Here is a 12,350-nt window from a genome sequence, read left to right on the forward strand (position 1 = left end):
AAAGGAGTACAACAATTAAAACATACGATAGTGATATTAGGATTGATTACATCAAATCAATCCAAATATGGAAAATAATAATCACTCTTTATTAAGATACTTTATTTAGATAATTACTTAATATATTTATAATATTAACATAATTAATTATCTAAAATATTTGAAGCATATTATTCAACACTTTGTTGGGGAAAGCTTTGTAAAGTCAATTGATGTTTCATAGGCTGCCAGGAAGAAGAAGAATTGAAACACATATTATTCTCACAATCTGGAAAAAATGAGTTCAACAATTAAAACATACGATAGTGATATTAATATTGATTACATCAAATCAATCCAAATATGGAAAATAATAATCACTCTTTATTAAGATACTTTATTTAGATAATTACTTACTATATTTATAATATTAATATAATTAATTATCTAAAATATTTGAAGCATATTATTCAACACTCCCCTGTGCTTCAAATTTGCAAACTTCAAGTCGCTTTCGGAAATACTTAAGCTTCCCCCAAGAAAGTGCTTGAGTAAAAAGCATCTACTACTTGATCATTTGTAGAAACGTACTCAAACTGAAGATCACCATTTGCTACCAAATTACGAATGAAATGAAACCGAGTATCGATATGCTTTGTCCTCTTGTGACACATTGGATTCTTTGTCATTGCAATAGTGGCTTTGTTGTCACAATAAATTGTTGTTGCATTCTTTTGCCCTTGGTGCATATCAGCTAGTATCTTCCCAACCACACAACTTGACACGCTGCAGCAGTTACAAAAACATACTCTGCTTCGGATGAGGACAATGTAACAATATCCCGCTTTCTCGAACTCCAAGAAATAGCACCGGAACCTAAGTTGAAGCTTTGACCGGAAACACTCTTCCTGTCGTCTATGCAAACTGCCCAATCTCTGTCACTAAATCCATGCAACTGAAATTCAACATCTTTCGAATACCAAATTCCCCAATAAGAGGTTCCAACTATGTATCAAAGCACTCTTTTTGCTGCTCCCAGATGTTGCACGGTAGGATTATACATGTACCTGGATAGCAAACTCACAGAATACATGATATCAGGACGAATATGTGTAAGATAATTTAGTTCACCTATTAGCCTTCGAAAATAACTCGGATCAGTTGCTTTGGTTCCATTTTCCAGCTGCAACTTCTCATTAGTATTCATCGGTGTGGCTGCTGCTTTGCAATTATGCATGCCAAACTTGAGTAAAAGATCATTAGCATATTTATTTTGTGAGAGAAATATTCTATCTTCAGCTTGCTTTACTTCAAGTCCGAGAAAATAACTAAGCATCCCCAAGTCCGATATTTCAAACTCCCTCATCATACACATCTTGAAATCAACAACTAAAGTTTCACTTGATCCCAAATATATCATGTCATCGACATAAATGCAAACAAGTTGAAATTCACCTTTGTCATTTCTTTTTGCATACAATGTTGGCTTACTTTCACTCCTCATAAATTCATTCTTTAGAAGGTATGAGTCAATTCTTTTATACTACGCCCGTGGTGCTTGTTTAAGCTCATATAACGCCTTTTTTAGCTTAAAAACTTTGTGTTCTTTCCCCTGAACCACAAAGCCCTCAGATTGCAAGACATACACCTCTTCTTCTAAATCTCCATTTAAAAATGCATATTTAACATCGAATTGATAACCCGTAAGCTGTAAATGTGCAGCAAGACAAAGAAGAGTTCTTATAGTCTCAAAGCGAGCCACGGGTGAGAAAGTGTCATCAAAATCAACACCTTTATGTTGCGCATAACCTTTTGCAACCAGTCTCGCTTTGTACTTATTCACAGTACCGTCAACATGATACTTGACTTTGAATACCCTCTTGAGACCTATTGGAGTTTTTCCTTCAGGAGGTTCAATCAAGTCCCACATCTGATTGCGCTCAATCGCCTTCATTTCTTCTACCATTGCAGCCTGCCATTCTTCCTTTCCAACTACATCTTCGAAACATGTAGGTTCCGATATGTACAATGCAAAGCTGCAGTTTCCATAAACTTCTGCCATTGATATGAATTTTTTTGGAGTGTACTCATAAGTAGAACGAGAATTAATAAAATCGAATTGTTTTTTAAAACTTAGAAATACTTTTAAAATAATAAACTTAAACAATTTTGAATAATTATTATTTATATATTTATAATTACATATTTTTTTATAAAATAATTACTTAATAATTTTTTGTTTACTTGAAAGTTGAATTAAAGTTTTTTTTTTCTAAAAGTTGTTTTACAATTTTAAAAATAAATAATGAAGTCAAATAAATATTTAAAATTCGGAAATCGTTGGATTATACAATTAAATAATTTATAAATTCAAATTCTAATGTAAATAAAATAAATAATAATCTTTGTCTTAAAAAAGTAATTTTTAATTTCGCGCGATTTAATTTACAAATTAACTTATTAAATAACTGTATAAATTATAATTGTATTCTTAATTCTTAATTAATAAATTTAATTCTTAGTTAGTAGATTGATAAATAATTATTTTATAAAAATGAAGTTTTATTTATATATAACTTTTCACAAAAATACAAAGATTTAGTTAATTAAAATCGGAATCAAAATTAATCGTAAAAATTAATATTAAGAAAAAACCGGAAAGAAAAGTATATAAATGGGTTGTTCGAATCCAAACCGTCAAACTGTAATCGAAATCGTCACTCGGAATGTTCGATTTCGATTTGAAATTCTGATAAACGGAAAGTCTAGAGTAGGGGAGGTGAGCATTGGACATGGGCGTGCGGTCAACCTAAATTAAAGCAAAGCAAAGCGGCAACTCCACTCTCTGTCACTACCAAAAAAATGGTCTTTCACCACGGCTCGACGGTTCGTTACAATAACATCGTAACAAATAATGGTTATTGTTACGACAAGTTCCGTTGACCAAAAAATATTTTTTTGGTCAACGTTTCAGGTTCTTTAATTACACAAAATAAGCCGTAACGAAAACAAAGTTGGTATAATTTGTTCAAAATAACATTAGTTACGATTGTGCTTCGTAACAAATGGCGTTTAAATTTATATTTAAAATTTAAAAGATATTTTGGATTTTAAAAAGGATAAAAACGCTATAGTGCTTTTGGAAAATTGTAAGAACGATTTCAGGGCGCGGGCTTTCTTCTTCCCCTCCTCGGTGGCGAATCCATTCCACACTTAGCAAATTTCAGAAAGCTAGGGCATAAGTCATTCTTTGACGCGATTCGGAGGGGCTTACGCGACGTACTGGGCGAAGGTGGGATCGAGGAGGTTAATCGGCACCGGCGTCCAGGTAATGTTTTTAAGTTATCTCGAGTAGTATGGGGATCGATCCACGGTTCTTCGTCGCGTCCTCTGTAAGGAGAAATCGAAATAAGGCGTCGTAATATTCTTCTTCTTTCTCGGGTGGTATTGGGAATTGTATGGCTTGTGTATGATAAACAGAACTTGATTAGTTGGTAGGATAACATATTTTTGTGTTAGAGAACGAGTAGGCAGATTGTTTAAGTGCCCTGTGAAGTTTGATTTATTAATGGTGTAATTTTATCACATGATTATTTTGGTTCTGGAATTTTGGTTTTGGTTTGCTGGTTTGAAAGGGAAGAATCTCAACCTGCACCTGTTCGACTCTACCCTGGGATCAGTATGGGTTGAGGTGTTTGTGTTTCTGGCTTGTTGTTTAAGATGGGTGATGAGCCTCCTGCTCGTCACTCCTTCGCTGGAGTCGTTACCAACCATCCTCCGAACCCTCTGGACAAAGAACATCCCCTTTCAACCAATTTTTTCTTTTCCATTCCCTACCCGAAAACCATTGGTTCTACTACTGAACACAACAATGGCCCTGCGCTGGAATTTTCAAATGAGGAGACTGCTCTTCCGGCAATTGATTTCAAGTTCTCATTGGTTGGAAAATACACTCAAGGATATTCCTCATGGAAAGCATTGTTGAGATACGTTCAATCATCTCAAGTTGAATGGGGAATTCAAGTTATTACAAATCAATTTTAAACATATTTTGATTCGCCTTGCCAATGAGGAGGATTACACTCGGATTTGGACTCGAGGAATTTGGTTCAGTAGAGGCTTCCCTATGAGAGTTTTGAAATGGAATCCTTCTTTTAAACCTGGAATCGAATCTGCAGCAGTACCATTTTGGGTCCAGTTCCCTGTGCTTCCTGCCCAATTATGCCAGAGGGATGCTTTTTTTCCATTGCCAACAACTCCCAAGGCTAGAATTTCAGCTGCCCGAGGCTGTATTGAAATTGATGTGTCTCGCCCTCTGATCAACAAAATCTATTTGCTCATTAATGGTGTTGAAATGGAACAGCAAGTGGAAAATGAGAAAGTGCCGAAATATTGTCTCTTGTAAGCATCTGGGACATGATTTGGAAGGATGTCTTGCTTCATCGACTAGTTTTGTCTCGAATCCAAGTAATAAGGAGAATTTTGGACATAAACAAAAGGATCTAAGAAGCTTCTTGCAATGAAAAAAAGAAGATCAAATTCCAAGAGATAAATCCCAACATAAGGAAGGCTTCACTGAGGAGGACCTTACTTGCATGGATAAGGTCAACCCTACTTGGGTTCAGGACAATGTTGATACTAATGAAGACTCAAACTGCTCCAATGGGTTTAAACAGCGGGATCTTCGGCACCTCTTAAATACAGAAAAGAAAGGGAAAAGAATAGAAGTTGATCTGGAACTCACGGCCTTATCAAGTTCCAACAGAAACTTATCAGCTTGAAGCAGCATCTAAAATGGTGGAATAAGAACATCTTTGCCATTGTTTTCCACTTGTTGATCAAGGCTGAACAGGATGTTCTCAAAAGTGAAAGAACTTTTCAGCAGCAACAATCAGAGGCCAAAAAACACATAGCCTCATCATGAAACTTGACATGGAAAAGGCTTACGACAGAGTTAATTGAAGTTTCCTACGCGATGTGCTTACCAAGATGGGGTTTAGGGATTCATCCATCAACCGCATCCGTGCTTGTGTGGATAATTGTTGGTTCTCTATATTTATTAATGGCCTGTCTGTGGGTTCTTTAAATACTCCCGATGCCTCAGACAATGAGATCCCATCTCCCTTGTTTTATTCAATCTAGAGTTGCATAAACAGCAGTAGAGTTTTGTTGAAACCTGTAGAATATTCATAAGTAGGTGCTATTTGCATACTTGCTATGTTTGGTTACTATGTGAACGATTGACTTATGAGAAATTTGATAGCACCGATTTGATCTGTTAAATTGTCATATCTTGCATCACCGCTACTTACTGGTTCCATGAAATCTTCTATGGAATCCTAAAACTGGTATATATGGTTCTAATTCAGTCCGAAAAGAGAAAATGCAGAATGTGAATTAGTGCATGTTTAATTAATGTAGTACTTTGTGCCGTTTTCATTGAAAATTAGTGCATGTTTAACTTCTGTTTTTTTATAGGAAGTGACCGTGTGTCAACGCAGGCGTGCTGTGCTCATCCAGGATACCCACCCTTGAGTTTACCGAAAGGTCTGCTTTCTTTTCGACGCTATGCCACTGTGCAGAAACTTTTCTGTGATGTTTGTTTATTGGGTGGGTGGTGTCATGAAGTGTTAAGTGCATTCCCATTAATCTGAAACATTTTTTCCAATCAGATTTCAGAATTATTTCATATCTGTTTTAAAGGGTTTCTACATGGGGCGTAACCAACATAGAAAGGACCCATGATCCTTGTCGGAAAGATTGAAAATCATCATCACCATGAATTCTATCCTACAGATGATCATCAATGTGCACCAGCTGAATAACATATTTAATTTCATCATTTCAAAACACATCTATGCATTGACAATTAACTCAAATTGCATGCTTAATGACTTTGCATCAGCTTTGCCTTTCACAATTACAATAGTAAAACATATGCTTGCCACTTCTAATATTTGTGTGGACATAAGGCAAGAACTGCATGTAATCTCTTATTTGTTCGTAATTAAGTAATTATTTTCTTAATTATATTAAATTGGACGTACTAGCATTACATATCCTTCATCTCTAGCATCGACATCGTTGTCTTCTCTTCTTAGTTTCACTGTAATAAAGTTAGAATAGTGAGAAATTTGCCTTGTGTCTATAAATGGCCGATCAGAAATTGTGATGAGGAGTTGAAATCCATTTATTACTATTTATGGGGCATCCATATAAGGGTTTGAAGTGGGGAGGACTGCTTATCTTAAACCATGTGGCTTAATGCTACGATAAAGTATAATGCTAGTGTCATATATAGCATCCGTGTTTCCTAGTATATTGGTGAAGGTTATGTTATGTTTATATGTAGAGAACATGGACTTCTAAAGACGTAAATGCATTTTATGCAAACCGATGAGATAAATTTATTCTTTTAAATTTGGGGTCTACGTCCGTGATAGGACTTAAACATTAGGTTTTTGGTTGCATGTTACGTTGATACAATCGCATGTATTACCTTGTTAGATGGATAGGAGTTGGATAGATAATGCGAACCATATCTCGGCTCAATATTTGGATGGGGTCAGGGCTTTCTTAGATTTCGCATTCAAAGATCATAGCTCTGAAGCTTGCATCTATTGCCCCTGTACGTCATGCAGAAATCGCTTAACAAAACTCGTAGAGATATCTTGCTCCATTGTATTCGTTATGGTTTCGACCAAACCTACAAGGTTTGGACTTGCCATGGAGAAGGAGAGGTGAACCCTGCTGCTTCAAACGACAATGTGCCAATGTGTTGGGAGCATGAACTAGAACTTCTATTGCGAGAATGTGCATATACAGAGCACACCGATGATGTCCATTGCGGAAACGCTTCTCACAGAGATGAGGAAGATGAACATATACATCTTGGCAGTAAGGGGTACAAAAAAATGTTAGAAGATGTAGAGAAAGAGCTTATACCTGGGTGCAAGAAGATGAGTAGACTCTCATTTATCGCACGCCTTTTGCACTTGAAGGTTTTGTGCCACTGGTCTAATAAATCTACTGATTTGTTATTAGAGTTGTTGAGGGATGCACTTCCAGACGATGTTGTTCTTCCGAAGAACTTCTATGAGGCTAACAAGCTGACGAAGGACTTGGGCTTCACATGTAAGACTATCCATGCATGCATCAACAATTGCATGTTGTTCATCGGGGAAGATGTTGACCGTCATGTTTGTGTTGTGTGTGGGGAAAAGAGATTTGCACAGGGTAAAGATAGATCTCCCGTGAAGAAGTTACAGTACTTTCCATTGATTCCGCGATTGCAGCGATGGTTCATATCTTCGAAAACTGCATCTTCTATGAGATAGCATGCCGAAGGGCGTGTAGACGACGGCAAGATGTGTCACCCGGCAGATAGTCCTGCATGGAAGAGTTTTGATCATCGGTACCCGACATTCTCTGAGGAAATTCGCAACGTACGCCTTGGGTTCGCCACTGACGGTTTCAACCCTTTTGGGAATATGAGCGTCAGTTACAACATTTGGCCTGTAGTACTTGTGATATATAACCTACCTCTGTGGTTGTGCATGAAGCAACCATCGTTCATCCTCTCTACAATCATAGACGGGCCACATGGCCCGGGGGATCGGATTGATGTCTTCCTTCAACCTTTGATGGATGAGTTGAAGGAGCTCTGGTATAACGGTGTTCGGACATATGATGCGAGTAATAAGGAGGACTTCCAGATGCGAGCTGCATTGTTGTGGACTATTAGTGATTTTCCCGGTTATGGTATGTTGTCAGGGTGGCCGACTCGTAGGTCAAATGTGTGCCCTGTTTGTGGTTTGAATACTCATTCCAGGTACCTTAAAAATGGCCATAAGTATAGCTACTGTGGGCATCGAAGGTTCCTGCCGGGTGGGCATAGAATGCGCTTTGATAAACAAGCGTTCGACGGTTCGATGTGCTTTGATGAAAAGCCATCTCGATTGACTTCCGCTGAACTTTAGCAGCAGCTTGAGGATGTGCCGACTGAATATCGTAAGGATGACATGATTGAAAAGCGCATTGCACAGGGATCTCGCAAGCATCACAGGGGGGGTAGAAGAGCAGCAACAGACGTGGAAAAAAAGGAGCTACGTACACTATGAGTAACCCTGAAAAACGGATCTTTCTGTCTGTGTTGAAGGATCTCCGACCACCACATGGGTTCAGTTCAAACTTATCACGTCGTGTGAAGGTAGAACAACAACTATTATGGGGACTTAAGAGCCACGACTGCCACGTTCTTACACAACGACTCCTACCTATTGCTGCCCGACGGTATACCCTTGTAACGCAATTATATTAACTAACACAACTCATGCCTCCTCTAAATATAATTGAAGGAGCTGATTCAACACTTCATGTAGGTGTCTTCCCAAAAATGTTGTGCTCATGTTGATTGAACTTTGTAACTTCTTCAATTTGATGTGCTCAGCTCACAACACAGTTCGTGAACTAGAGCGAATCCAAGCAAGAATTTCTTTGACTCTATGCCACATTGAGAAGCTATTCCCACCTTCGTTCTTCGATTTAATGGAGCATCTGCCTATCCACTTGGCTAAGGAGTCTATTGTGGCCGGCCCGGTGCAGTATTGGTGGATGTATCCCATTGAGCGGTATTTGGGTACTCTGAAGAGGTACGTTACGGAACCGGGCACAACCTGAGGGTTCTATCGCACATGGATACCTTATGGAAGAATGCGTGACTTTCTGCTCAAGATATCTCGAAGACATAGAGACCAAGGGACGCAACACGGGAAAAGATTATTTGGTTCTAGGTTTAACCTTGATTACAATACAATGCACCAAATTCATAGCTACATCCTAGGAAATATAGATGAAATCAGTCCGATACGAAGGTTATTCCACACCAAATTAACATTTCTTGTATGCCTATCCACTCTATGTTGAACGACTTCGACTCTTCTTTTTGCACTATAGGATTCACGTTGACGTTATTAGGTCATGTCGAACGCGCGCACCTCCACGTGAGGTGCACCAGCAGCACAACGAACAATTTGCGTCATGGTTTCAATCATATGTGAGTGCCGTTCACATCGTCTCTACGTGGTATCTTGACTTCGCCCCCAAAAAAGATTGAAATCACGGGTGTTTATAAACTACTTTACCTGAAATGTAGGTAGATGACCCGACGAATGATGATGTGTGCCCAATCTCAGCAGACATACGTGCATTGGCCCGTGGACCATTATGCAGTGCAACACGGTACTCGTCGTGCATTGTGTCGGGAGTACGATATCGTGTTCAAGGTCGGGATGCAGGAAAGAGGACACAATGTGCAGGTGTTATGGTTACGACAGATACAATGAGTTATGCCTCAACTAGGGACCATAACCCAAGAGAAGGTTCTGTGGCATATTACGGGATTCTTACAGACATTGTGGAAGTGTACTATAGCAATCAAAAGAAGTACCTCCTTTAAAAATGTGACTGGGTGGATCTGGAGAGAGGTGTTAAAGAGGATGAGTTCAAATATAAGCTTGTGAACTTCAAGTATTTGATGTACCCGAAGAACTTGCCCACGGATGAGCCCTTCATCTTGGCGACCCAAGCCAATCAAGTTTGGTACATTACAGACCCGGTTGATGAAGGCTGGAGCGTTGTTGTTCCGGTATCTCAGCGAGACACATATGACGTGTATAGTATGATCGATCATAGATTTAGTAACGGGTTAGCTTTAGATGACGGAGGCAATATAAGAAAAGCAGCCGACTACTGGCTAAGGGAAGATGTCGAGGGGCAGGTAGTAGAAGGAACAACACCGATAGACCACGCCGAGGCTTCAGCTCGGGATCCGGAGGAATCCTCCGAAGATGATGGTGCTTAGGGCAGAATGAGGAGAGCGGGCATTTTTGATAGTATATTAATATAGCTTAATGAACGCCCCGATTTTGATGGTTTGGCAACCACACAACCTTTTGGATTTCACGGTTCCGAATAAATTACACATCTCAACAAATGGTCATTTTTGTTAAGGGCGTCTACAATTGAAGTACGTAATAGGTAACCTTTTTCTGACACGCATGTCTTTTCACAAGCTCTATTTTCGATTTCCGTATGCTGAATCACTTTACATGCATAAATTGCGGTATCTATGTTGTGACTTCTTCCTAATATGGTGTTCCATACAGATTTCTGACGCTTGTGCCTTGCAGATTATGGGAAAATCTCAACGTGGTGCCGTAGGAGGGTCACAGGATCCGGCTGCCTCTTCCGTAAGACGGTTTACTCGGGCATATACACGTAACAGCCCCGTAGAGGCAACTAATCCGGCTAGTAGAAATCCATTACATATCCGCAAAACCACGAAGAAAGCAACGAAATGGAAGGGATCTCGGGTATCACCATTGCTCCAGCGACTTCGCTCCATCACATCAGAGTGGGAGAAAGAGCGTGATGCCCGTACTCAAAGCAACAAAACAACATCTTCCACTCGACGGGCAGTGCTTCAGGATTCGGAGGGGATTTTGGAGGTAATGTGGCTTCTTTACGGAAGCTGGTCCCTATTTGAACTATTAGTACAACACTGCTATAGGTTGACGCTATTAACCCCAACAAGAACACGATGAGAGGGATATCCCATCAGTGCTTGAACAGACGGCCCCGACACAGGACAAGGATGATACAATCCCCCCTACAGAAGCAGATGACGAGACACTTCCACCGACGCAGGACATGGAGACTGCAGAGAGTGATATGCCATTATTGGGGGAAGAACTAGGTTCCGACCCGGCTCTGATGACAAGAACGGAAGTGGGCGATATGGCACGATTGGATGAGATAACATCGGATGGCGGTTTGGAAATTATCCTTCTAAGATTATGTCTCGCATTTATTTTGATTTCAAATTTTCTACAAACGCGCATCTACAATAACATGTAACTCTTATTTGTACCAACTGGTTCGTCCAAGAAAAAACAGGGGAGAGGGGCGGCAAGAATGCTGCGTGGATGGGGAAAAGATCATATGATGCTTGTTTTCACATCGCCTGATGGTAAAAGTATTGTTGGACCCGACCTAAATGAGTACAAGACAGCTATTGGGGTCATTGCACGCAACGGAGTTCGACTTCCTCTAAATTACCCCACGTTTACTGAAATACCGGAGACAAAGAGACAGGGTGCATGGATGGAGGTTCAGGTGATGCAATGTTCATATAAAATGAAATTTCTTTAATTTCATTATTGTTGTATACGTGGTCCTACTATCTTGTTTGTACTGGGCGATAACCATGTCAAATGTCTTTGCAGAGTAATAGCGGATTACCAGACTCAACAGAGAAAGTGGTCATGGCTGACCTAAGGGAAGTTTGGAGGCATTGGAAATACAGCATCAAATCAACCTACTTTAATCCGATCGAGGACGACGAGGAAGCATTGAAGAAGGTTCCCTCAAGCAGGATCGTGCCCGATCAGTGGCCAAAGTTGGTTGAGTAATGGCGTGACGAAAAGGTGAAGGTATGCAATAGGGAACAACCAAATTACTATACATTATATTTGCACAGGCGTATGGTGAGAACTAAATAATTTGATTCCTATGTAGCTTCAATCCAAGAAAAATGCATCAAATGTACAGAAAAGAAGCTTTCCGCATCGTATGGGGCGAAAGTCCTTCACTACTCTCGCCGAGGAGGTACCTTTCATTATGTTTAAGTAATTAGTCATGCTATGCTCCATCCCTACATTCCTCAAAACATAGTTGCTTGTGTTTTGCAATGACATAAGGCCTTGTGTTGCTGCAGATCAAAGCGAAAAGGGAAGGACCCCGACAATTTGGAGATTTGGATATCCAGTCGGACACAAGGCAAGGGGAAGGACGACCAAGAAACCGAGGAGATTTTGGTATAATAAATTATTGTACCAATTAAGTGACAATTCAGACATTATGTACCTCTTTGACAATAAAAGAGAGTTCGGCCTCACTTAAATCTTTTCTCGTAGACATATTTACAGAATGAGCTAAACAAGATTCCCTCTGAAGGGCGGACTCCCTCTATTCGGGAGACTCTGTACCGACGGGCCCTTGGGGGAAAGATTAAGAAGCGGTCGAAGGTCGATAGTGCGGCAAGTTCAGCCCATCCCCGCAGCGAAGCAACTAGTTTAACAGATAGTGTAGCATTCGGGCAAAGGTGGGAACAAATACAGAATGGACTTGCAGAGTTGAAGGCAATGATGGTTGAGTTCAAAATTATCAAGTCTGATGTGTACGCATTCATGCACAAAAACTCCGGACCTGTTACTGGCCAGGCAGTAAGTATTCATAATATCTGTACATTTCGTATGAGTATCCCATGAGATTGGGATGGCTAATATGGGAATTTACCATGATATGCGCAT

General features: G+C 39.7%; 1 protein-coding gene across 1 annotated transcript; it reads right to left on the reverse strand.

Moving 5' to 3' along the window:
• Positions 1 to 733: 733 nt before the first annotated feature.
• On the reverse strand, positions 734 to 1,483 carry LOC127250852 (uncharacterized mitochondrial protein AtMg00810-like). The gene is made up of 2 exons (XM_051274279.1): positions 1,064 to 1,483; positions 734 to 934 (listed from the first exon to the last, which is right to left on the reverse strand). Exons 1-2 carry the CDS (start codon positions 1,481 to 1,483, stop codon positions 734 to 736), a joined length of 621 nt encoding a protein of 206 aa, XP_051130236.1.
• Positions 1,484 to 12,350: the final 10,867 nt, after the last annotated feature.

Source organism: Andrographis paniculata, unplaced genomic scaffold, assembly GCF_009805555.1.
Source record: "Andrographis paniculata isolate CXL003 unplaced genomic scaffold, ASM980555v1 Contig38END, whole genome shotgun sequence".
In the NCBI taxonomy this organism is placed as follows: Eukaryota; Viridiplantae; Streptophyta; class Magnoliopsida; order Lamiales; family Acanthaceae; genus Andrographis; species Andrographis paniculata.

What these genes read in the sequence shown, in the direction of transcription:
- LOC127250852 (XM_051274279.1), bottom strand. Translation starts at nt 1,483, where the DNA reads ATGAGGAGTGAAAGTAAGCCAACATTGTATGCAAAAAGAAATGACAAA. An exon ending in GTCCTGATATCATGTATTCT is followed by an intron (nt 935 to 1,063) that starts GTGAGTTTGCTA and finishes GTTGAATTTCAG; the next exon opens with TTGCATGGATTTAGTGACAG.